The sequence below is a fragment of the Tinamus guttatus genome, unplaced genomic scaffold, assembly GCF_059628265.1.
Source record: "Tinamus guttatus ecotype Peru unplaced genomic scaffold, ASM5962826v1 Tinamus_guttatus_pri_ptg000194l, whole genome shotgun sequence".
Lineage (NCBI taxonomy): Eukaryota > Metazoa > Chordata > Aves > Tinamiformes > Tinamidae > Tinamus > Tinamus guttatus.
Genome location: NW_028288728.1, coordinates 124,007 through 147,281, shown reverse-complemented (window position 1 = coordinate 147,281; position 23,275 = coordinate 124,007). Strand labels below are relative to the sequence as shown.

Genomic DNA, 23,275 nt, shown 5'->3' with positions numbered 1-23,275 from the left:
GGGACTGCGGGGACGGGGGGGACTGCGGGGACGGCACCGCCTCGGCCCTGCTGCTGCCGCAGCCACCATGGCGCCACTGCCGCCTCCAAGATGGCGCCGCGGCGGCTCCCCACGATGGCGCCGTGGATGGCGGGAAGGAGGAGGACGGGGCGGTTTGGGGGAGAAGCGGGTTTTGCTGAGGTAAAAGTGGCTTTGCTGAGGTCCGGCATGGATCTGCTGGGGGTAAATAATGAAAAGAAGAAGGAAAATGTGACATGGCCGAGTGACAGCAGCCCCGGTGCCCCAGTGGCCTGCGGTGGCCGCGGTGCAGGTGGGGCTGGCGGGCGGCGCAGACGAGTCCCCTCCTGTCCCTTGTGCTCTGCCTTGACCGCCCACACGGATGAGCTCCTCCTGCCCCTGCAGACACTATTTTTAGCTGCCGCCGGCGCCACCATTTGCCAGTGGCTGCCCCGGGCGGGGGTCCCGGGGCTCACAGCACCGGTGCCCGCAGGAGCGCCCAGCAGCGCGGCCCCCTCGGGCCGCTTTGCCGTGCTCAGGGCCGCGCTGACTCACACCAGGGAGGAAGCAGCCCTGGGCGTCACGCTGGCGGCTCTGCCCGCGGCCCCGCTCCGGGCCGGGCGGCCCGCGGCTTCCTGCCGGCGCTGAGACCCGCGGTGCTGCCAGCGCCCTGGCCCTGGTGGCTGCTGCTCCCCCAAACCGGCGCTTTGTGACCTGAAGTGTCACTTGCTCCTGCCCAGCGTCGCCTTAGCAGCTCTCATGTTGGAGCCCGAGCCCCGTCCTTCCTCCCCAGCCGTGCCGGGAGCACCGGCCTGCCTGCAACCTGCAGCCGAGGGCTGTAAAAACAGCTCCGGGTCCGGCCCAAGCTGAACCTCGGCAGCCCCTCTGCATCCAGCAGCCGTCCCTGTGGCCAGCGCCACCCCTGCGCCTCCTGTCCCTGCGCCGCAGTCCTGGTGCGTCACCGCTGCCCCTGGGCCAGCCCAGAACGACGAGCAGCTCCTCCACGCAGCGCTGCCGCCAGCCAATGGCTCCGTTCAAGAAAACCAGAGAAAATTTTTATTATTGTTTTCTTTATAAAATATCTCCAATAAGTTATATAGGCAAAAATTTAAATTAAAATAAATTAACTCCACTCTGCCCTGGGACACGTAAGTGGCTGTCCACAAGGTCAAACTAGGATTTGTGTTTCTTTGAAAAAATATGACCTAGATCTGCAATGTAAGATTTGAAAAAAATATCTATGCTTGGTGAGGAGGGCGAAATCTCTGCAATGGAGAGGAAAGGGGTAAGGTGCGGTGCTGAAGCTGCCTCTCTCCTGGCGTCTCCACGTCCAGCTAAGTGCTAAGAGCGTCTTCATCGTCGCTCCAGTCGGGAGGAGCGTCCGTCCCGAAATACCGGTCACCGAAGTTCCCTGTGGGGACAGTGCCAGCGCTGCAGCGAGGGTGCAGCTCTGCAGGGGACCGGCCGCCCAGCTCGCCCTCTCGCCAGCACCACAAAATCAGGTTTTTCTGACAGCTCAAATGGGGCTAAGATTTGTGGAGCAGCAAAACTGGAGCAGCCAGGAGGCTGTTTTAGCACCCGGTGGCAGGGGCGGTCCTGGCACAGCGGAGGTGAGGAGAGAACAGTGCGAGTTTGTTTTGGATGAGCCCGTTTTGGATCCTCTGCTCCAAAACTACTCAGGGGAGTGGGGCAGAAACAGAACTCCCCCGCAGTTGAATATTGCTACCCAGCTACTCACCAATGCCGGGGATTATCCGGAAAAGGTCATTCACTTTCTTGTCCACAGCGGTAGTGATGATCTTCACTCGGGGAAAAGCGTAGGCGACGGAGTGGACGCCCATCTCTGCCATGAGCAGGGAGAGGAGGAAGATCTTGTCTTCTGGGACGTCGTGATCCTGTGGAGAAACAGAGCCAGGGCAGAAGGCGGGAGCTGCAGCCTGGAAACACGTGCGAGGAGCAACGGGGTGAGCGGCTCCGAGCTGTGTGATGGCCCTGGGCCAGCTGCAATGGAAACAGCCTGGTACGTGCTGGTATTTTGGGGCCCGACCACCCCTCCGTGCCAGCGCCCGCCCTGCGCAGAGCCCGCGGCCCCGTACCAGCAGCACCCGCACGGCCATCATGGCCGCGGCGCCCGTGGACACGGTGCAGTCCATGAGGATGACGTGGTCCTCGCTGATGTCCTTCGGCAGCCGCAGGTAGTGGAGCTGGAAGGGGCAGGAGAGGGATGAGCCGGAGGCAGGAGGTGCCACGCAGGGACCTCCCTTGACACGCGGGATGGAGGGGCCCAGGACTGGGCCACGTGCCCCATCCTGGGCTCCTTCACGCCCATCTCCATGGCCAGGAGCCCAGCTCTCTGCTTTGGGCCGCGCACCACGGCAAACCCGTCCCTGCAGCGCGGCCAAGCCGGGAAGCCCCCGTGGCAGCGCTCAAAGTACCTGCTCTCTCCGAGTGCCCCTTCCCTTCCGCAATCGGCTCCCGGGCCCGTTCCCACCCCAGTCCCTGCCGACAGGAGGAGGTGCCCGCGGCAGCCAGGCCGGTACCTCCGGCTCGCCCGTGTTGCAGTTGGTCTGGATGAGGATGGTCCCGATGCGGACGTCCTTGCACACCGCGCGCAGCGCCGGCTCCATGGTCTCGCCCGCGCGCAGGATGGACACGCCGGTGATCTGCAGGGAGCAACAGCCATGGGATTAACTCCAGGCTGGACCAGCAACACCCCATCCCGGGGATCTCGCTTGTGGCCGCAGGAACCACAGGCACCAGGCACAGCCCCGATCAAAGCCCCAAGAGGCCAGTCCTGCTCCTGGAGGCTTTCGGCCTCGATCTAGTCCCACGGTTTCTATAGTGCCTTTTGCTTCCACTTACTTGCTTCCCGCTGTATGTCCTGCCTTCGTAGTCCTGTCCCTGAGGAGTCTGGACTGTGCAACTCTGGAAAACCAATGCCGAAAAACAGCGCTGTGATGGAGCCCTGGCCCCAGCAGCCTTGTGGCCACAGGTCTGACCTGTGGACTCCTGTCCCCATTTCAGTGCAGAAGGAAAAGGCTGCAGGAAAAGAGCCAGGGCTGCCCCAGCTCCTGGTTAGGAACTGGCGGTGAAACCCCGCACCCGCCTGCCCATCCTGCCGCGCACCCAGACCCACCTGGAACGGGAGGAACGAGAGCGCGTGCTCAATCAGCAGCCGCATCAGCCGCTTGGAGTAGAAAATGAACTCGTCCCTGCTGGTCTCCTTGTTTCTAGAGGGGAGGCAAAGGCAGTGTGAGCCCTGGCCAAAATGTGTCCCAGGAGCCGCCGGCACAGACAGGAGCTGCTGGCAGGAGGCCCTGCTTGTTGTCAGCTACTTGTTCACAGGGCTCCAGGGGATGGAAGTGCAGGGCAGTTTTAAGGTGAAAAGCAGCAAAGTGTTGGCAGGAGCATGGAGCACCCACCCCGGCCTGGCCTGAACGGGCCCTGCTGCCGCGTCCCCGGCACCACAGGGCTCGGAGCCCAGACCCCGCCAGCACTCGGTGCCCGGGGCTCCCATGGGGGCTGTCCCGCACCCCGCGAGCCGCAGGGCAGCTGTGCGCGGGCGTTACCTGATGATGGTGTGCATGCCCCTCACCTGAGGGGTGCTCTTCAGCACGCTCAGCGTCTGCGGCAGCGGGTGGCACTGGTGGGCAGAGGCCAGCGCTGCCCTGCAAAGCAAGCGCAGGGTGAGCGGCGCCGCCGAGGGCTGGCGCGCGGCCAAGCCGTCCTCCCAGAGCCCCTGTCACCCTGCGAACGGCGCCCGGGCACCTGCGCTGCCAAAGGGGCCTCCCTGCGCCCAAAGGGAGCCGGAGCTGGAGGCAGGAGCCCTCACAGACCCAGCAGCTGCGCCCGTCCCACTGCGACACACCAGGCTTTGCCCCCTGCATTGCACAGGCTGGGAAGGAGATTGCCATGGAAATCCAAAACCAAAATTATCCTCCTGCTCAGAAGGCTTTGGCTACGGGCTGGTGATGGATCCTGCTCTCCCGGGTGAGGAGGAGCCACGGCCGTTTTCTTGGCTAGGGGACGGACGTCACCAGGACGTGGCCCTGCGCCGGGGCGGCTGCGCTGGCTCCCAGTGCCATCAGATAGGACAGGGCTGGGGCCGGCTCTGAAGAGCAGCCTGCGCTGACATGGGCTCATTCAGACACAGCCAGCTCAATGCCAGGCCGGGAACGGCTCCGAGCCGCTGCTGCTGGACAGGCCCCGCTCCGGGTGACTCATCCCGCATCACTAATGGGGCTGCGAGCTATTCCGGGATCAAGGGAACACCGTTCACCAGGAAGCTCACAATGGCTCCCCATTAGTCACCCCGCTATTTGGGCGCGCTCGTAATGAGCTGAAGGTCACATCTGTCTGGCCCTCGCCAGGCTGCACGGGGGGACTTTGTCTGGGAGGAGGGCTGGCCTCGCAAAGCCACACGTCACACCACAACCGTGCGGGCAGCTGCTTCCACTCGCGGTGACGCCGCGAGGGAAGGCGGAAGCAAACAAACGAGAGCACCCGGCGAGGAAGGACCGAGTCAAGCAGCCCCTCATGGCACACGCGGACACACAAGCGGGAAGGAGCCAGGGAAGGGGGCAGGAGAGGAGGACGGCAGCGCCGGGCGGCTGCGGAGCCACCTCCTGCCCGCGGGGACACGTGGCCAGGGCCGCGCGGGGCCTTGAGGGCTCCGTTTCCCCGGGCAGCCCCCGGTCCGTGTCGCAGCGTGGAGGCTCCCGGCACCGCCTGCTGCCACCAGCGGCCCGGACCGGACCGGGGGACCCTCCGCCACCGGCGGCCCCGCGCGTCCGCGCGGGGCCGCCGGTGGCGGAGGGTCCCCCGGTCCGGTCCGGGCCTCCCCGCTCTGCCCCGGGGCCCGGAGGCGGCTCCGTTCCCGTGCGGGGCGGTTAGTGCCGCGGCGCCGTTAGCGTCACACGCACAGCAGGGCCCGTTAGCCGGCGGCTCCTCACATATCCCAGCGCAGCTTCCTCTGGTTCACCAGGTAGGAGGGATGTTCGGGGCGGACAGGACAGGAGACGCGAGAGTTTTGAGGGCAGAGGGACGAACACAACAGGAGACACAGGAGAAAGCACCGGCATTAGTCCAAGGGGGGGAAAAAGGGAAGCCCTGGCTCCTGGTTGGCCCCGGCCGTCCCCGTCGGCTCTGCGGGTGACACGGAGCCGGCGCAGCCGCCTCGGTGGCTGCTCCGGCCTTGGCACAGCCCCAAGAAGGGCCCCTGTGTCATCGTGGGGACACGGCCACGTCCCCATCCCGGCCGTGGCTCTCTGTGCCCGGACGGAGATGCCGCACAGGCCGCATCCCTGCCCATGCAGCGGGTCCCCGCGGCTCTGCCCTCGTGGCCTGCTGCTCCCCGGCCTTGGAGAGCCTGGAAAGCCGAGATGCCCGCGGAGCCCAGCCTGGGAGCTGCAGGAGATTCCCAGCTCTGTCCCTGCGCCTTCCCCCAGCTCTCCGTCCCTTGGAGGGGCCGGGAGGGACCAAGGACCCCGCTGTCACACGGGGCTATCGCTCCCTGTCCCTCCCCTGCGCGGCCACAGAAAACTCAGGCGACTGGGAGCGCGTCCAGAAAACGTCTCACTGCGGAAGCTTATTATTTCCCCCAGAACAAAAGCTTTAAAGGAGAAAGAAAAGTGAAAAAGAAGCAAGAAAGAGAAAGAAAGAGCGCGCGAGAAGCAGGGCCCGTCTCTCGGGAAGGCTTCGGGAACGTCCTCGCTCTTTGTCGAACGCGCTACGGAGCAGGAAGCAGACAAGAGGCAACGGCTACAAAGCGGCTGCTGCAGCGCGGGCCCTGCAGACACGTACGGCTGCCGCTCACGCTGGCATTGCCCACGCGGGCTGCTCAACTGCGCCACGGGTTGGTATTTAAAGACACAACTGGCAAAGGGCAGGCCACGCTGCTGGAGAGCTGGGCGGGAGGGGTACGGGTGGCAAGGGAGACGCGGCTGGAAAGAGCAGCGCCGAAAACCAGGTTTGAGGCTAAAAAAAAGGGCAGCAGAAGGGAGAGAAAACAGGACGGCCGCGAGCACCGTGTGAGCATGGCGGAACCCCGCGGGGGTTCTGCGTGCGGGGCCGCCGGTGCACGTGGCTCCGTGAACCGCGCGGGAACGTCCCGGCGGCAGCGACGCGGAGCCGCCCCGCGCCCGGGAGCGCTGCCTGCCCGGCGTGCACAGAGGAGGTGACTCTGCTCCGCAGCAGCCAACGTGGTTCCACCCGGGGCCCGGGTGCTCGCGGGCGGGCGGGCGGCACCACACGGGATCCAGGATTAGGGATCTCACTGCCGGATCTAGCACTAGGGTTTTATTCTCCCGGCTCTGTCCCCAGAGCCACCAGAAGGCACTGACATCAGAGCAACTGTGACATTTAGCTAGAGCCATTCAAGACAGGAGGATGGGGAATTGTTTTGGCTGAAAGGCCTCTATTTGCCAAGCGTGTCTCACTTGACGTGCGTCTCCATCCACCTCACTCCTCTCCGTCGCCCAGAGCTACAGGAGGAGCGATCGGAAGCCGCCACGGCAGGAAAAACCCCGGGACTCCAGGAGCGTAAACAGACTTTTTGCAGGAATTTTTTTCCAGGATTTCTGGCAAAGGCATAAATGGACACTACAAGCCTTAATCAGGACACAAACATTGTGTTGTAGCTGTCACCAAGTTATCTGTGCAAACTCATCTTTCCAAACATGCTATCATAAAATTACTAATATTGTCTTGACACATTATCAAATACTTGATTTTGAAGGTGCATGGAGAAAGTTCAGAGATCACCTCTACAGAGAGCTACTTTGATAAAAGAAGGGAGTAAGTGGAGAGAAAGGAAATCCTACAGCTCTGTCTCCATCTGTTCTCCCATGCTCTTCCTGTAATTTTTTAAAGCACCAAACTTCTCTCCACACTAAACAGCACCTTCAAACCTGGAGCTCCAGACACACAGGGAAGCTCCTACACTGCACGGAACCGGCTGTATGGAAATGGCAGGCCCCTTGGTGGTAAATAAACAAACAAAAAGAAATAAAATAAAACACTGACTAGTCTGGGAAAAAATGGCTTAAGGAAAAACAAGTAAAGCAGAGAGGCTTTGCCTGTTCATCTCTGGTATTTTAAAAGCTTTTTTTTTTTGTATGCCAAATGTAAATTTCAGGATTACTTGAATTTAGTGTCTCCATACAGTGATGGAAATGTAAATTGAGACCCATCTGCAGTAATGCATCCCACTTGCTTCCTACAAAAATACCTGGAAACTTAGCAAGCTGCTTAATGGAAGCAAGAGAGCCTAAGTCCATCTGGATTCAGAGGCTGAACAGGTTAAGTGCTGTGTATTTTATAGCATCCACCTGTAGGTACTAAGAAATTAGAAATCCTGCTGGATTATGGCTTAAGTATTTTCTTGGTCCCAAAGGGATTGCTTGGGATTTGTGCTCTCCAGGTACCGCATACAGGCGGGAATCTCACCATGCCGAAGCTCTCACGCAGCTCTGGGCACTGCTTGGGGCTTGGAGCCGCTGCCCAGCGCCCCTCGGGGCTGCCTTCGCCCTCGAGCAGCTCTGTTTAACCCAGGCCCTTGCTGGGATTTCCAGCGCCCTGTGGCCAGGCTCTGCCCAAGGACAGCGAGTGGCTCGGAACACCTTTTGGCCTTGGAAACAATAGGAAAAATGACAGAGAATCCCGGGATGCGGCGCCCCCCGCTGCAGAGCTCCCCAGCTCACAACCCGCCCCAGCATCGAGGCTCTGCGCTCAGGTGGGGCTGAGCAACTCCTGAGGACCTACACATCCCTGTGCACATTCCTGACGGATAGAGGACGAGGTGAACACATCCCTGTGAGCATCCCTGACAGACAGGGGACGAGGGGACCTCTCGCCAGCTCCGAGCGCGACGAGGCTGCGTGTGGGTGACCGCAGGGCACGGTTAGGCCAAGCAGTGCCTGGCATTGGAAATGCCTCGGGCTGCACAGACAGGACAGAGTTAGGGGCTCTTACCTGACACTGAGTTCACGCTGCGGCAGCAACACAAAGACACAATGCAACCGGTATTAAGCATTGTCAACACCAGGGTCGTTTCAAGACAAAAGAAAAGGAAAAATAGGAATATTTTCCTGCATTCACATGTTGCCTTTTCCCCTTCTTCCCCTCCCCAAATAAACGAAAGCCCCTCCCGAAGCCACCCCCTAGCCTGGCTCGAGCAGAGCTCGCCAAGAGGAGTCTGCGGAGCAGCGGCGGGAAGGCGGGAATGCTGGCGCGCGCCACCTTGCTTCCCGGGACCCAGCGCTCCCGGGAGCTCACAAAGGCCTGCAGGAATCGTGGCCTTTCCTTCCAGGTGCCCCTGCCGCCAGGTCATGCTCCCGGCGCCTTCCGAACGGTGCTCCAAGCAGAGCGGGCGTCCCGAGAAGCAAAGCGACTCGGTGCTGGAGAGCCCGGCAGGACTGGGCAACGTCTTCACAACCTCAACACCGGAGCTCCAAACCCCAGGAATAAGGAGCGGGAGGCAGTTGGAGGCAACACACAACAATCTCCTCTGATCCCGGGGTCCCAGACTCAGGCCACTGCCCAGGGCTGGCCCAGGACAGAGCGAAGAATTAAAGACTTGTTAAAGCCAGTGATGGGGAAGGAGAGAGGAGGATATGCCTGGATCTGGGAGTTAAACAGGACACCCTGTGGGCTTTGATGCCCACGGGTTGCACCTGACAAGGAGGTGGAAAACTGGGCTCCTGCTTGGAAGGCCTGTGTGCGGCACGAGCAAGGGGGCAAGAAGCTAGAGCCAGAGTGCGAAACACTGCAGGGTTGGGTGCAAGGCTGGGCCTGGGCAGGCTGTGAGGGAGATCCCTTGGATCGTCTGGGATGGTGAGTCTGCACTGGACGATCTCCCAGGGAGACAGGGGAGGAAGGAAGCTCCTGCTGGACGCAGACTGCGAGGAAGGTGGCACTAACAGGCCCCAGGGCTGAGGCAGGGTCTGTCAGTGACACGGAGGCACCCGAGCTCGGAGCATTTCCTGGGGACAGCCCTGCTGCCCACGCGCCCGGAGCGCGGCCGGTCCAGTGCTGCCCGGGCACGGCGCTCCGGGAGCTCCCGGCACCGCGGCGCTGGTGGGCCAGGCCGCCCCGCAGACACCCCAGGGCCCGCGGAGCTCTCACCTCCTCCAGCTGGCTGTGGACGTGCTGCACAATGAGCTCGATGGCCACCCGGTTTCCACTCCCTGCAGCGGGTCAAAAACAAGAGCCAAGGCCTGCATCAGCGCCCGGGACAAGCTTCTTCCCCATGTTCCCCTCTATGCCCAAGAACACGCAGCATTCCTGCTTTCCCAAGGAAGCCCTCCCTTTGCAAAGCATCATTGAGCAGGAATCATTCTTGTTTTCTTATTATTTCGTAATCTACTATTGTATACCTGGATGTCATCCCTCGCTTTTAAATCCCTAAAGTGCAGGAGCTTGCAGGGCTTAAGGCTGCTTGAGGGAAAAGTGTTTTTTATCATTTCCTTTAGGAATCTGCTCTTGGTTGGTGTTGGAGAGACGGGACCGGGGGAACCTTTGCTTTGCACAGCACATCCCTCTCCTGCCCCCGCAGCGCAGGGCACCTGCCTGGCAGGGCCGACCCAAAGGGACGGCACCGGGACGGCGCTGCCCGGTCCCGCTCGGGACGGAGCCACGGGGCAGGTACCTCGGGGCACGACGATGTCGGCCAGCCGCATGGTGGGCTGGATGTACTGGTCAAAGGCAGGTTTGACGAACTTGTTGTACTGCTTGATGACCCCCTCGATGTCACGGCCACGCTCGCTGATGTCCCTGCGCAGGCGACGCACCAAGCGGATGTCCGAATCCGTGTCCACAAATATTTTCAGGTCAAGGAGCTGCAATGAGAGGGGATGGAATAAACCCTGGGTAATTTGGACTCGTTTTCTGTCACAGCCCCAGCCAGGAGGTGAAGCAGGGACCCAGCAGAGGACTCGCTTCACGGCGCTTGGCGCTAAGCCCGGCTGCCCAAAGGCAGCACAGACATTGCACCAAGTCCCCTGTTGTCACCTGCCGTTCACCGTCACACCCTGAAAGACCCGTCCTGCCCCTTCAGCAACAGCCCAACCCTCTGGCTGAACTAAGGGAAAGAAGAGGAGCTCGTGAGTGTGACACAGACAAGAGGGTTAACGCAGGAGCGCTGGCTCCCTAGTGCTGGGGGGAGGCTCTGGGGCTGAGATTCGTGACACTGCCCGAGTGCTCAGGATGAGGGAGGTTGGAGGAAAAGCTCCCCGGGACTTGCCCCGTTGTCCGCTGGAGGTCATCGTTGCTCCAGGAAAGCACAAACCGAACACTCACTTGGCAGGGAAGGACACTTTCTAGAGGGAACTTGGCTCTGTTTGTGCATGCCTCACTCCCTGCTATTTTGCAAGAGTCAAGACTTATTTCTCTTACACAGCGAGGAGCTGCAGCCCTGGGGGTAGCCAGCAGGACAAGGAGAATCCTGCTGGATCTCGGGGGGGAAGCAGCCTCCCCAGCGCCCTGCAGCAGCCCGGGGTGAAGTGCTGGTCTGCAGAGCGGGCGCTGCAGGAGAGCAGGGTGCTGCGCAGGGACGCAGGAGCACGGGGCTCCGGCAGGAGTGGGACTCTCTGCGCCTGGGATATAGTGGGATACCAGGCTGCAGAATCAGCCTGCTGGAGCGCTAACACTTGTCAGGCTTCCCACAAGTGAGTCCAAAATCCTTCCTCACCTTCAGGAGCTCCTTGTCTGCGAATGCCATGATGCCTTCAAAAATAATCACGTTGGCTCCATATAAGGTTTTCTGCAGAGTCAAAATAAACACGGTCAGACAGAGATGTGTGTGCAAAGATACCCCTGCCCCAGGAAAAACGGTAATGCAACAGGGAGATCAGCAAAAGCAGGAAGGACATGAATTTCTGCTCCATTTCTATTCCCCGGGCTGTGAGGTCATGGACAGCACTCCAAGAGCCTCTGGTGGGACACGGTATGTGACACAAACGGGATTCTTCCAGCTTTTCTCTCCTGCAGAGCCTGCAGCCCGTTGTAACGTCCTGGCCCCGGCAACAGACTGAACAGACCCACCTGGACCAGACCTCCCGGCTCCCGCCTCTCCAGTTCGGCCGTGTAACCTCGCTCCCCTCTACAGGCACCGGCTTCCACTGCCAACGGTGCTAACGGGGGCTGTCCTTGCTGCCAGTCATCCCCTCTGGCTCTTGGCGACCACAACTGCTCACCCAAAATATATGTGCCCTGCGCCAGCCATAGAGCAGAAGCCAACTGCAAAAGGCAGGGGATGGAGGGGCCCGACAGCCCCCCGGTTCCCCCTGCGCTGCCCCGCGTGGCTCCGTGCCCCGTACCCATTCCTTCTTCCGGCTGTGGGTGGTGAAGTCGTAGATGGGGATCTTCACGCTCTTGCCCTGCTTCAGCTTCTTCAGGGTGGCGATGATGAGGTCGAAGTCGAAGGCGTCGGGGTGGTCGAAGTTGAAGTCGTTGTTGGCTGCCTGTTCTTGCTGCTGCTTGGTCAGCACCTGAGCACAGGGGCCAGGTCGGGGCTCGTGGCCGTCGCCTCGGCCAGGCCCCCGCTCAGTGCTGAGCTCCTGCTGCCTCCCGCGAGGGCCACGAGGAAACAGGAGGCTGCCAAACCCTGGCCCTCTCCATCTACGCAAAGGGCAGGGCAGCCCGAGAAGCCAGGAGAGGATGATGACAGCCCTACCTTGTAGAAGGAGTCCATGGAGAGCAGAACCACCCACGGGACGTCGAGAGCCTCAATGATCATCGTGGCCACCGTGGTCTTCCCCGAGGCGCTGCCTCCTCCCAGGCCTGCCAGGCAGAGGGACACGGAGCCCCCTGAGGCACAGGGAGGCTCCCAGGCGTGTGGGGAGCCGCCGCTCGCTCTGTGCGCCGGCTTGGGAAGGACGTCTACAAGGGGAAGCTCGTAGGCAGCGCAAGGGAGAGGTTATCCCGGAAAACGCCACATGGAAAGTACTCTCGTTGCCACAACTGGGCAGCAAGAGCCGTGCAACCCTTCACGTAAAGCTTGTGTAATGAGGGGAGAGGTGGCGAGAGCCAGCCCGGACTAAGCCCCTGGGAACTCGTGACAACTCAGGCAACAGGGGCAAGAGCTGTGGGAAGAGCCGGAGGGATCGTGATCCGCCTGCAGGAGCGCAGCACCCACCGGAGCTCCGGAGCTTCCCCTGGCACCGCCGGCCTCACCGCGGGGCCTCCCCCTGCTCCTGCCCGCACCGAGCAGCCCGGAGCCCCTCGCAGGGGCCCTGGAGGGGCACCCGACGAGGCCCCCAGCCTGCCCTGGAGCAGCCCCCAGCGCAGCCCGGTTCCTACCGATCACGAAGGCCTCCTTGGACTGGGTGCCGTGCTCGTTGTACCAGGGCGGCCGGCCCGCCGTGTAGATGGTCCTCTTGCTGGTGCGCAGCAGCGGCGGCTCTGACTTGCACTGGCTCGTGGTCCGCTTGCGGGGCGGCTTCGTGGAGCCCACGGCCGGGTAGAGCCGCTCCAGGGACTCGGCGCTGCTGTTGCTGCGGGGGAGACGCAGCCGGGTCAGCCGGGGCGCACGCGGGGCCGGGCACCCAGGGACCTGGCGCCGTCGGGGGCTTCGGGAGCAGCGGCTGGAGCTGCCAGGATGGGAGGGAGCAGAGGCGACCCGGCCCACGGCTCTGCCCCCCAGACTATTTTAATCCAAGTTTTGGGGTATTTTTCAGGCTGGAAAAGGCGCAGTGCAAGCCCCGCGCCCTGCAGCTTTAGTGCCCGGGGAACCTGCGTGTTAAGCAAACACTGGAGTGTCGGAGCACAGGGCAACAACCTGTCCCGAGGGGCCCGGCCGTGCAGGAGGGACCCCCTGGCCATGGGGGAGACCGGCCTTTCCCCCCAAACCCTACAGGGACCCTGCGGTGCCTGTGAGGCTGCACGTGAATTGGAGACGTCCAGCCTGTCCCAAGGCCACCAGCACCCGCCAGGCCCCTTTCCAAAGCGCCACAGCAAGGCGGCATGAGCCGGGGAAGCCCTGGAGCTGCTGCGGGTGCGCGAGGAAGGATCCCGGCGCCTCCCACGAGAGGCGGCAGAGCCAAACCCGACGGGGGCACCGCGCGCGATCCCCAGGGCCGGGCTGACAACAGCCGGCGACGCCGCTGCACAGACAGAGTCATTTTAGCCTGATAAAAGCTGAAACAGGACGCGGTCATTTAGCAGAAAACAACACGGTTGCTGTCAGCTGCCAGCCAGCCCGGCGGCTGCTCGAGGGCTCCCCGGGCAGCGCGGGGCGCTCCGGAGCATTCCCTGCTCCGCGGCTGCAGGATCCCGGGTGGAGCTCTCCTCCGGAGCATTCCCTGCTCCGCGGCTGCAGGATCCCAGGTGGAGCTCTCCTCCGGAGCATTCCCTGCTCCGCGGCTGCAGGATCCCAGGTGGAGCTCTCCTCCGGAGCATTCCCTGCTCCGCGGCTGCAGGATCCCGGGTGGAGCTCTCCTCCGGTGCATTCCCTGCTCCGCGGCTGCAGGATCCTGGGCACATGCAAGGAAGGGGCAGGGCAGGAGCTGACTGCTCGTGGAGGCAGAGGAACACTGTGATCCTGCTCCAGGAGCTCATTTGCTGGTCTCTGCTCATCCGAGGACTTTGGGACTTTTGTATCAATTCTACAATCCACCTCTTAAATCAACATTTCCCGGGATTTATCTCAGCTAAACGCGGGCATTGGCAGTGACGGGGGTTGATGGCTGCTTTGGACGCTGCAGAGATCCCAAATCCCCTCCTGACGTGACACTGCAGGTTTCACACTGCTTTCAGCTGCTGCCTTTGCCAGCACAGGCCTCCCGGCCCTCCCAGCGACGGCTGCTCCCACCCGGCTCTGCCCAGCGCGTTTTCCCGGTTGTTTCCACCACTTTTAAAACCTTCCCTGGGGCAGAGGGGAAGTGTTTTCAAGGCACCTATTGGCAAGGTAAAGCGCCCAGAGAAGGGGAGCTCTATAAATAGAGCGAAGTTAATGCCAGCGCTTTAAGCGCCACGGGAATTGCTGGCCGGAGCTGGGCAGGAGGGATGGGAGCCGTGTGGATCCCGGGAGCTGTGCGGATCCAGGACTCAGAGGCAGTTTCCAGCTGCTGCCTGCTGTCCCCCAGCCTGAGCCGAGCGCAGGCGGCGCTGCCAGGCCCAGAAAACAGGGAGCAAAAAACCCAGGAAAAACCAATTCCGCGCGCGAAGGCAGCACTTACCTGCCCTGGGGCGCCAGGGCCCGGCAGCCCGAGATGCGGACGCTGGCGAAGGCGGGAGGGCTGCTCATGGCGGCGGCGCGGGCGGCCGCTCCGTCCCGCGGGCACCGGGAGCGCGCGGGGGCCGCGGGGGCCGCGCGCCCATGAGCCGCCGCCGCTGCCGCGCGGGGCCGCGGGGGACGCGGGGGCCGGGCAGCGTCTGCGGCCCCTCGGCCGTCCCGCGGCGCCGGGGCAGTGTCTGCGGCGGTCGGAGCGCCCGGGAGGACGGCTTAACCCGGAGATTACGGTCATTACCCGGTATTAATAGCACTGGCTTGATTAAAGGAAGGGGGGGCAGAAGTGCCACCTCCTCCAGCCGCCCCGCTGGTGACAGACAAGTGTCCCCTGTGCTCCGGCGCCAGGGCTCCTTCTCCTGCCTCGGCATTCCCGGCCGGAGGGGAGCGGGGCCACCCTGCACGGGGCAGGGGATGATCCCTGTGCTGTGGCAGCCCTGGGAATGCCGTGGGGGTCTCCGGCCCCCCGGAACGGCCCATCCCACTGCTCCGGGAGCTCCACGGGTAAACAGGGCGCTGAAACCCAACCCCGGCGGGCTAAGAATAACGTGTCCTGCCCCTGCCCCGGCCGCTGCCAGCGCTCCCTTCCCACCGGTGCCAGCGGCAACTCTGGAGCCTCCCGGGAAGGCCGGGGCCGCGTGAGGCAGCCGGGATGAAGGGCAGGATGCCCAGACAGGGATAAGCCAGGAGGACCTTGGCAGAGGAGGACGGAGCAGCCGGGAGCGCGGGGCGGCCTGCTGTCCCCCGGCACAGGGAACGGTCCCCAGGGCTCCCGGCACCGCTCCGGAGGCTCCCGGGGGCACCGCACGGACTGGCGAGAGCAGCCCCGAGGAGCGGGACCCGGCCCGTGCAGAGGGAGGCGGCGGATGGGGTGACACCAGGCCCGTGGCGGGGGGTGACACGGCCCCGAGGGCGCCCGCGCGGGCGCCGGGAGAGCCGCGGGATGCGGGATGCGCCTGCGGCACTCGGCATCGAGGGATGGAGCGAGGGAGACGGCTCCGGGATGGAGCCAGGGAGACGCGGGGACGAGGGCGACACTCGAGGGCCGTGAAGCCACGTGGGCAGCTCCAACCAAACTGCAGCCGGTTCCGCAGGGACAAGCCCAGGAGCCGGGATCCTGCCTGCCCTGCCGCGTCGCTCCCAGCTAAGGCAACCCTGGTTCTGGAAGTGGCAAATAAATCCCCAAAACCTTCCCACGGACAACTCCTCAGCAAGGAAGCCCCAGCCTCACACAGTGCACACCAGCCCACTCATGCCCACAAGAGAACATTACACTGAAACAGATCTCTTAATTACTAACTGCTTGCTAATTACTGATTACTAATGCTGCTAAAAAACGTGGACATTTAGGGAAAGTCTCTGGCCTCTCAACAGCAGACTGAAGGGACAGGGACACTGTGACAGAGGTTGGCAGAGGTAACGTGTCCCCAGCTCAAACCGCTGCCCGACAACGCCAATAAAGCGGCCGAGGATCAAAAGAACCTTCTCCATCCTGCAATTTTAGTATCAACTCCCTTTTCTCTGTGAAAGCCCTTTCAAAAGGTTAAAAATAAAATTTCTTTTCTATAGCGATTTCTATTCTTTCCTATTAAAGAGGAAAAAAAAAAAAAAAAGGAGGGAGGGGACCAGAAACTTGAGCTTAACGAGTCCTCGCAGGGCAGCACTGTTCCCCATCACACACGGCCCTGCCTTTTTTCCTGTCTTTGTTTAAAACGTCCAAGCAACAGGACCAATTCTCCCAGCGGCTCCTTCCACATCCTGAACGAGCTCCCAGCTAGGGAGACAATCGCCTAAAGCCGCTTTTAGTGCCCAAAATAATAATAGTAAAAGCCTTTTTAATGGGTATCAGCTGAAAGCAGGAGCGATCTGCTTCCTGGGACCGCATATTCCCTCCGCAAGGAACTTCGGGATGAACAACCTGAGACACGGCCGGTGACGAGGGTGCAAAAACGGTGCCCGACGCTGCGGTGGGAGCAGCTCTAAGGCAGAGATGCAGCAGGAAAACCGGATCCTTGGCTGTTGGTTTTTTAATTTCTACCCTGGTTTCTGAGCTCTTCAATCAGCCGAAACTCGTGTTTTTGGACTTTTGGCTTCTAAGAGACTTTTAAATGCAAGTTTGTTCTCTATAATCACAGGATTCCAGGAGCCGAACTTAGAAATTGCAAGAAAGAGTAAAATGGGGAAGGTTAATGAAGCTGTAGTGGAAGCAACTATTTCAACTTGCTTCATTCTGTAAGGAGAGTTGAAGAAATGGGATTGTTCAATGTAAAATAAAAGTGAAATAAAGCAAATATGAGCTCCTTGTGTTATGTAAAGAGCATCACACAGGGAAGAGACCAAGATGTTCCCCACGTGCGCTGGATTTGGGGACAAGGGGACTTCACCTGCAGCAGGGATGCAGAGTAGTGCACGAGTGGGAGCAGGACAGAGAGTGCTCCAAGTTATTCCAGAAAATTCACAAGGGGACATGTTCAGATTCATGAGAGTGCCATGAATCCTGGGTCCCCTTTTCCTCCACCTTCCTTCCAGAGGTGGAAAGTCGATTGGCTGTTTTTCCTTGGGATTTAGGGAGGGAAGCCGAACTGAACTTGGTTTTTCCTGTTTCGGTCACTGTAACTCGAATATCATGACGGGATCCATGTAAAAGCTCAGGAAACCTCCAGCCAAAAGACAAGAGGGGCTTGAACTGCCACAGGGCTCTGCTGCTCCCCGCTCTGGGCAGCGCTGGGCAGAGCGGCAGGGACCACAGGGGTGCAAAGGCCAAAGCTGATGCCTTCCCACCTCCGAAAATACTGCAAATATTGGGTTTTGTTGAGTTTGCTTTGCTCTGCGGGTACCAACCTGGAGTTGGCTCTGGCTTTCGCATCTTACGGCTTCTTTCACGTAAGCTGGAAACAATGCGAGGTCCGGCCCCATCTCCAGGGGCGGGATGGGCTGCTCCTGATCCAGCCGCTCTCTATCCAGGCGGCTAAGCCGGGGCAGGCAGGACACGGATGGCGCAGGATGGCAGCCCTGCGAGCCCGGTGCCCTGGCCTTGTCCCTGCCGCAATGAGCGCCCATCAGTGCCGCGAGCACGGGGAGAAACCGGCCCCTGCACAGCTCACACGCACACGGCTTTAAACCCCATTAAGGACTTCAATTACTAAACACAAAAGGATAAACATTTTTCTTCTCAAAACCAATTATCTCCCTGCTATTTATATGAGTGCAGGCAGCATTCCCCCTCCGCCGGGACACGGAAACCCTGCGGCCAATTCAACGGCCCCTCGGTCGGAGCGGACACGGCCCCATGAGCCCGTTACTCATCTCCCCGCACCGCGTTGCTCAGCGAGGCGCCTCCTTCCCTGCTCCCCGGCTCACATTCACCATCTCCCGTTTACAAACCGAAGCCACTGACTCACAGGAAGGGCCAGGGCAGCGTTTTCAAAGGCAGCTGCCGCCTCCGTATTTAGCTGTGGAAATAAGTGGTCTCTTTGCTCCCCGGCTCGCTCTGCATTGAATGGTGCTCCCAAGTTTTCCTCGGCCAAGGTCGCTCGCCAACGGCCAGCGCCTTCCCTTGGATCCCGCTCCGGGAACGGAGAACAGAGGCTGCAATGGGAGCAGCGCTGCTCCGAGAGGCTTCCCGGGCCTCATGCGCTTGGAACTGCCTCTCCTCCCGCCAGCCCAAGGGGGAAAGTGTTTAAAAAAAACAGGGGAATCTGCCTTCTGCATGGGGGAGAACCCCCACGCGTTCCTCCTTGGATAGCAACCTTCCCAGCAGCTCCTGCCTCAGGTTCAGCGCCCGCTCGCCCCACGGATGGGCCTGGATGAGACGGAACCTGCTGAGGAAGAGGAGCAGCGGTGGCTCCGGCCCATTCGCAGGGCCCTTCCTAGAAACCTTCCCCCGGTCGCGACACACGAAGCTACCGCCCATTAAGAGAGCTGATTTGCTGCAAGGTTTCAACGCAGGGTTTTTTACCCAGGACAACGCGGTAAAGGCAAGCGGTGGTTTCCGTCCCCGCCACCCGTGCGCCATCGATGGCAGCAGCTCGAGAGCGGCTCACGCGGAGGCTGGAGGGTCCCGCACGAGGCCAGGCCCGATGGCTGCCCCGCGCGAGGGGCTCCGGGCCCGGCCGGTGGGAAGCGGCTCCGAAAAGGGGCGCGAGGCAGCGGGACCCCCGTGGGCACCGCGATGCCCGGGACGGCCCGTCCCGGTGCAGCTTTGCAGGGTCCCCGGGTGTCGCCCAGGGCAGTGTGGCCGGGCTAGGGAGGACATCCCGCCCCTTGGGACACCCTGTCCTGGGAAGGCATCGCAGTCTCCCGGCCCCGTTCCGGGCGCTGCACCCAGCCCTGGCGCGGGACGTCCCTGTCCCCGGGGCCGGGTGGCCTGTGCAGGCCCCGTCGGGCCGCGCGGGCGGCCTCGGGGCGGGACCCCTGTCCCGGGCTGGGGGCGGCCCCGGGGCGGGCTCGGCCCCGGGCCCCGCGCGGCGGCAGCGCCAACCGGGCCGGGCCGGGCCGGGCGGCAACGCGGCCCCTCGGCAGGCGCTGCCATGGCAACCAGGCCCAACCCGCGCCCCCGCGCCCGCCTTTACCTGTCGTCCGGCGCCGCCGACCGCTCCGCCGGGCCCCCCTCGGCCGCCGGGGCCGCGGCCATGGTGCTCCCGGTGCGCCGCGGGGCGGGGCGGCGGCGGGCCCGGCGGGCCGGGACGGGCCGGGCCGCGGGCGGGGCCCGCCGCCGCCGCGCATCATGGGGGCTGTAGTTCGACGGGGGAACGGCGGCCGCGCGGCATCACGGGAGTTGTAGTTCAGTTGGTTGTTGCTGCCGCGAGGCATCACGGGAGTTGTAGTTGGGCTGGTTGTTGTGGCATCGCGGGAGTTGTAGTTCTGTTGGTTGTTGCGGCATCACGGGAGTTGTAGTTGGGCTGGTTGTTGCGGCCGCGCGGCATCACGGGAGTTGTAGTTCCCCGGCAGCACCGCCAGGCTCCGCGTCCCGCGCGTTCCGGCTGCGCCAGGAGCCCGTGCGGGAAGAGCGGCCGCTTCCCGGCGCCGCCATCCCGGGAGGCCCCGTCCTCCCTCCTCGGCTCCTTGGCCGGGCCTGGCGCCTCCTCCAGGCCTGGCGCCGCCGGGGAGCTCAGCCCCGACACGAGCCCCATCCGCATCCCGACACGGCACCGACCGCATCTCCGGCGTGAAACATCCCCCGAAAGCAGAGGCTGACATGGGCTCATCGCGCTCCCATGGAGCATCCCCACGTGCCAGGGGATGTTCCAGGCCCAGATGCTTCCCGGGAAACGTCCTCCCGCAGGGCCGGCGGTGCTGGAAGCATCGCGCCCCTCCACGACCCCCTTTACTGCCACCAAACTGCAAAAGGACAATAATGATGATAATAATAATAAAAAATCAATAAACATTTATTTGATACAGCTGTTTTTAATACATACAGTACATAGAGTTATCCCTTGTAGGTGTTCAGTGGCGCTGTTATTAATAGCTGTTTATTACAGTACTCTCAAACTGAGGATTTGTCAATGATTAACAAAAGAACAGATCGTCACAAATTGGGAGTTTATTATAAGATAGTTTACTGTTAAAACAATTTTATTTTTTGCAAATAAACACTTTTTAATATATATATTTATATATTTATATATATGGTTACAAGTGATAAATTGAAAATTCTTTTTTTTATCTTTTCTCCATTTTGTTTTTTTTTGTTTTTCTTTTTCTTTTTTTTTCCCCAAAATACACGTATGCACTAATAACTGGCATTGACGAGAAACATTCGGATATGCTGTGGAATGGGTGGCACCGAGGAGAGAAAGAAAAGAAGAGGAGGGTCCGGGTGCGGATCCGCGCTGGGCCCCCCTCGGCTCGTGCGCCTGGCAGTGGCCTCCGGGGGGATCCGTCCCCATGGGAATTACAGCGAGAAGGACAAGGTCGGAATGCGGTTTCTCCCAGGCCGGAGTCGGGCTCACGGCGGAGCTTCCTGCCTGCGATCGGGGCAATTTTGGGGCCGCCGCCGCTCGTTTTCCATGCGCTGGGGGACGCCGGAGCCACGCGGCAGGTTTAGCCCTTCCCTGGAGCATCGTGCGCGGAGCAACTGAAACGTGGAGGAACCCATGGAGCCGGCGGCGCCGCGGAGCCGCCCCGGGACGCGATTCCTGTTATTGCTTTGAGATGGGCAGCGAGCAGGGAAAAAGCTCTTTCCCTGGAGATGTGCGGAAATAAAGGTGTGAAGGGTCCTCGCAGGCGAGCTCGTCGGCTCCCGCAGCACCCGGAGCCGGGAGCTTCTCCGGGATGCATGGAGAAAAATGCACCAGGTTGTGCCCTGTCCCCGCTGGGACAGGGGGAACGGAAAAGCCTTTGCTGCCTGTCTGGACGGATGGTGCCGATGGGAGCTCCCTCTCCCAGGCCTCGGGATACGGGAGCGGGCGCTTGCCCGTCTCCTCGCACACGGCGCCTGCAGCGCTTCCCATGTCGGAAAAGCGGGAGGGAGGCAGGAGGGACGCGGGGCTCCGGTGTCTGACACTTCCCGTCGGCTGCGCTCTCCCGTCGGAGCGCGCTGGGGTCTCTGCCGCGCGCTCGGCGCTTCCTCGCGACAACACCTAACTAGGAATATATCCCCGTTTTTCCACGCTCACTAATGCTTTTTGCAGAACTTCTCATTCTTTATGGAGAAGGAAGCAGTGGGAGGACGTTTCCCTCTTTGACTAATGCCCAGCGGGGGAAAAAAAAATACCTTTTATGGCCAAGAACCCTGGCAGATTCCACTTTCTGGCACAGTTTTCCAGGTGACCGTCGGCACGGAGCCAAACAAGAAGCTGTTCCACCCCGGCACCAGGACGGGGGCGCGGAGAGGTGCCCAGGGCCCCCTGCCCAGCTCCCCCCGAAACACACAGGACTTCACGCCAGGCAACATGGAAAAAGCCCCCAAATTCTCCTCCTGACCAACCCTACACTGCAACACTTGCTCCTGCCCTTGTTTTCCCTTAGGATGCTCGTTGGGAAATGACTTTTCCCACTCTGCCTCCAGTCGGAGCAGCTCGGCCCTGCTGGCGCACAGCGCCATGTCCTCATCTAATCAATGAGAATCACATTAATTACGAGTTCACGAGCCCTGCGAGGCGCCCGGGGCAGGCGGCGGGGATGGAGTGGGGATTTCTCCGTGCGCTGGGGATGCCGGCAGGGATTTTATGGCTTTTATGGCTTTCGGCAGCTGGCAGGAAGGTGACACGATGGTGCCAAGGCGGGGACGGGGCCTCAGCCAGGCCCGGCTCCGCTCGGCTCCGTGCGGGAGCACCGAAGGCAGCGGCGCTTCCCTCCCGAGGGTTTCTCCATCCTCTCCCCTTGTACGGGAAGCGGGAGGGATGGACTGGAGGGCAGGAATGTTTTTATGGTGGCTGCGGCCGCCTGGGAGGCCCAAGCAGCTACTCCTAAAGCACAGGAATTTTAGCTGCATCCCTCTGGGGAAGGAGGATTTGGGAAGGAAAGAGGAGGGAGCATTTAGGCTTTCCTAGGCATCGTGTTCCCCGCTGGGAGAGGAATGGCTTTCCCAAAGGAAAGGGAAGGCTCGGAGCTCGCTGGCGCTGCCCCCGTGCAGCTATTCCATGAGCGGGAGCCCGGAGCGAGGCCTCTCAATCCGCGCTCAGGCTCCCAAAGGAGCAAATCCGCGCGGGGAGCCGGCAGCTCCCTCCCACGCCAGCGCAAGCTGCCAGATTCCCGGCCATTTGGGGGGAAAAACAGTCCCAAAGAGGCCACAGGGAGCACCTAAGTCGAGCTTCCAGTGCACAACCCTGAGCCGCTCAGCTGCTCCACAGGGTTTTCCCAGGATTTTTCCCCTCGCGGGGTCCCTGCCGCTCCGTCCCTATCCCCACGGAGCCGATCGCAGCGGAAGCGGGACGAGCCGTGGCGGCTCATTAAGCTGCCTCGCTAATTGCTTTAAAGCCCGACGCAACCGAGAGCCTTCCGCAAACACCAGGGTTTCCTCGCCGGGAGCGCGGGTGCTGGATCCCCGGGATGCTGCTCCCGCTGGCAGCTCCCGGAGCGCGAAGCCGGCCCGAGGCCGCGGCGGGAAGCGACCGCTGCCGTTTGGATGGCCTCAAGGAAGAGCAGAACTCGCCCTTCCCCACCAAGGATGACCTGCCCGAGCCCCGAGCGCGGCGAGAGCGGCTGAAAAGTGGGATTCGGGATTTCGCTCTGTTCCCAAGAGCAGCCGGCCACTCGTGCCTGTTTCCCAAGGGAAGAGGTAGCCTGGTTTTTTTCTGGAGACAGACACGTTTTGGCCTGGGCACGGAACCCACCCAGGTCCCTCCAGGCCAGAACGGGCTGTTGCGATGCCCTCGGTGCGGGAGAACAGAGGAAAAGCCTGGGAGCGGAAAACAAGCCAGGGAAAACACGTCCTTCGGAGACCCCTGTCCCCATCCCGAGGATGATGGCTGGGGGCTCAGGTGCATTCCTGGGGCGCAGGGATTTGTCCCCAGGAGCTGCAGCCCGTCCCAACCAGGGGGACAAGCTGGGATGCAGGAGCCGTGATTGTCCCTTGGTGCTGCCCGCCCGGCGCTGCGGGGGCTGCAGCTGCAGCGCTCCGGTGCCCGCGTGTGTCCCGGCACAACCGCACGGAACAACAGGCGCCGCTCCGAGCGCCCAGGGCATTTCCACAGCCTCTGGCTCTGCCAGCAAACCCGACCTACGGCAACTCCCGTCCCCTCCGCTGGGGCTGCGAGTGCTCAGCGCTTCTGCCGACCTCCCTTCCCGCATCCCGCATCCATCCCTGCCCTGCTTCCCGCTCCCGCCTCGCTCCGGCCATTCCCGGCACCCCGAGCAACCTCGGCAAGGGCAGCAGAGCACGGAGAAGATCCCTGCATGCCCCTCACATGGGGAAAAGCATCATCCTGCCAGTGCCCTGCTGCTTCCCGGCCCTTCCTGTATGGATTAAACATCTTTGGAAACATCTCGCACGCGAGGAGGCTTCAGCCACCGCAAGATTCCCTGCAGGACGGGCCGGACCCGGCGGTGGCGGCGGGAAGTGGCCGCGAGCACCCGGCCGAGAGCCCCGCTCTATTGCACTTCTCTGCC

At 61.9% G+C, this 23,275-nt stretch overlaps 1 protein-coding gene across 2 annotated transcripts; it reads right to left on the bottom strand.

Annotated features, from left to right (window-relative positions):
• Positions 1-1,325: 1,325 nt before the first annotated feature.
• Positions 1,326-18,870, bottom strand: UCKL1 (uridine-cytidine kinase 1 like 1). Of its 2 annotated transcripts, none has more exons than XM_088523531.1 (15): positions 18,793-18,870; positions 12,295-12,488; positions 11,669-11,775; positions 11,313-11,483; positions 10,685-10,756; positions 9,644-9,833; positions 9,121-9,182; positions 7,969-7,985; positions 3,567-3,665; positions 3,134-3,227; positions 2,860-2,922; positions 2,538-2,660; positions 2,094-2,201; positions 1,736-1,892; positions 1,326-1,408 (listed from the first exon to the last, which is right to left on the bottom strand). In XM_088523531.1, exons 1-15 carry the CDS (start codon positions 18,852-18,854, stop codon positions 1,332-1,334), a joined length of 1,596 nt encoding a protein of 531 aa, XP_088379657.1. In that variant the 5' UTR covers positions 18,855-18,870; the 3' UTR covers positions 1,326-1,331. The 2 variants fall into 2 exon arrangements, with proteins under 2 accessions (XP_088379657.1, XP_088379656.1); XM_088523530.1 differs by lacking the exon at positions 7,969-7,985 and adding an exon at positions 4,950-4,969.
• Between the last annotated feature and the right edge of the window lie 4,405 nt (positions 18,871-23,275).

Excerpts from the sequence above, each read along its gene's own strand:
- UCKL1 (XM_088523530.1), bottom strand. The coding sequence starts at position 18,854 with ATGGCCGCGGCCCCGGCGGCCGAGGGGGGCCCGGCGGAGCGGTCGGCG. Across the intron at positions 4,970-9,120 it reads TCCACAGCCAGCTGGAGGAG|AGGAAGCTGCGCTGGGATAT; the intron begins GTGAGAGCTCCG and ends CTGGTGAACCAG. Across the intron at positions 1,409-1,735 it reads CCGGATAATCCCCGGCATTG|GGAACTTCGGTGACCGGTAT; the intron begins GTGAGTAGCTGG and ends CTGTCCCCACAG.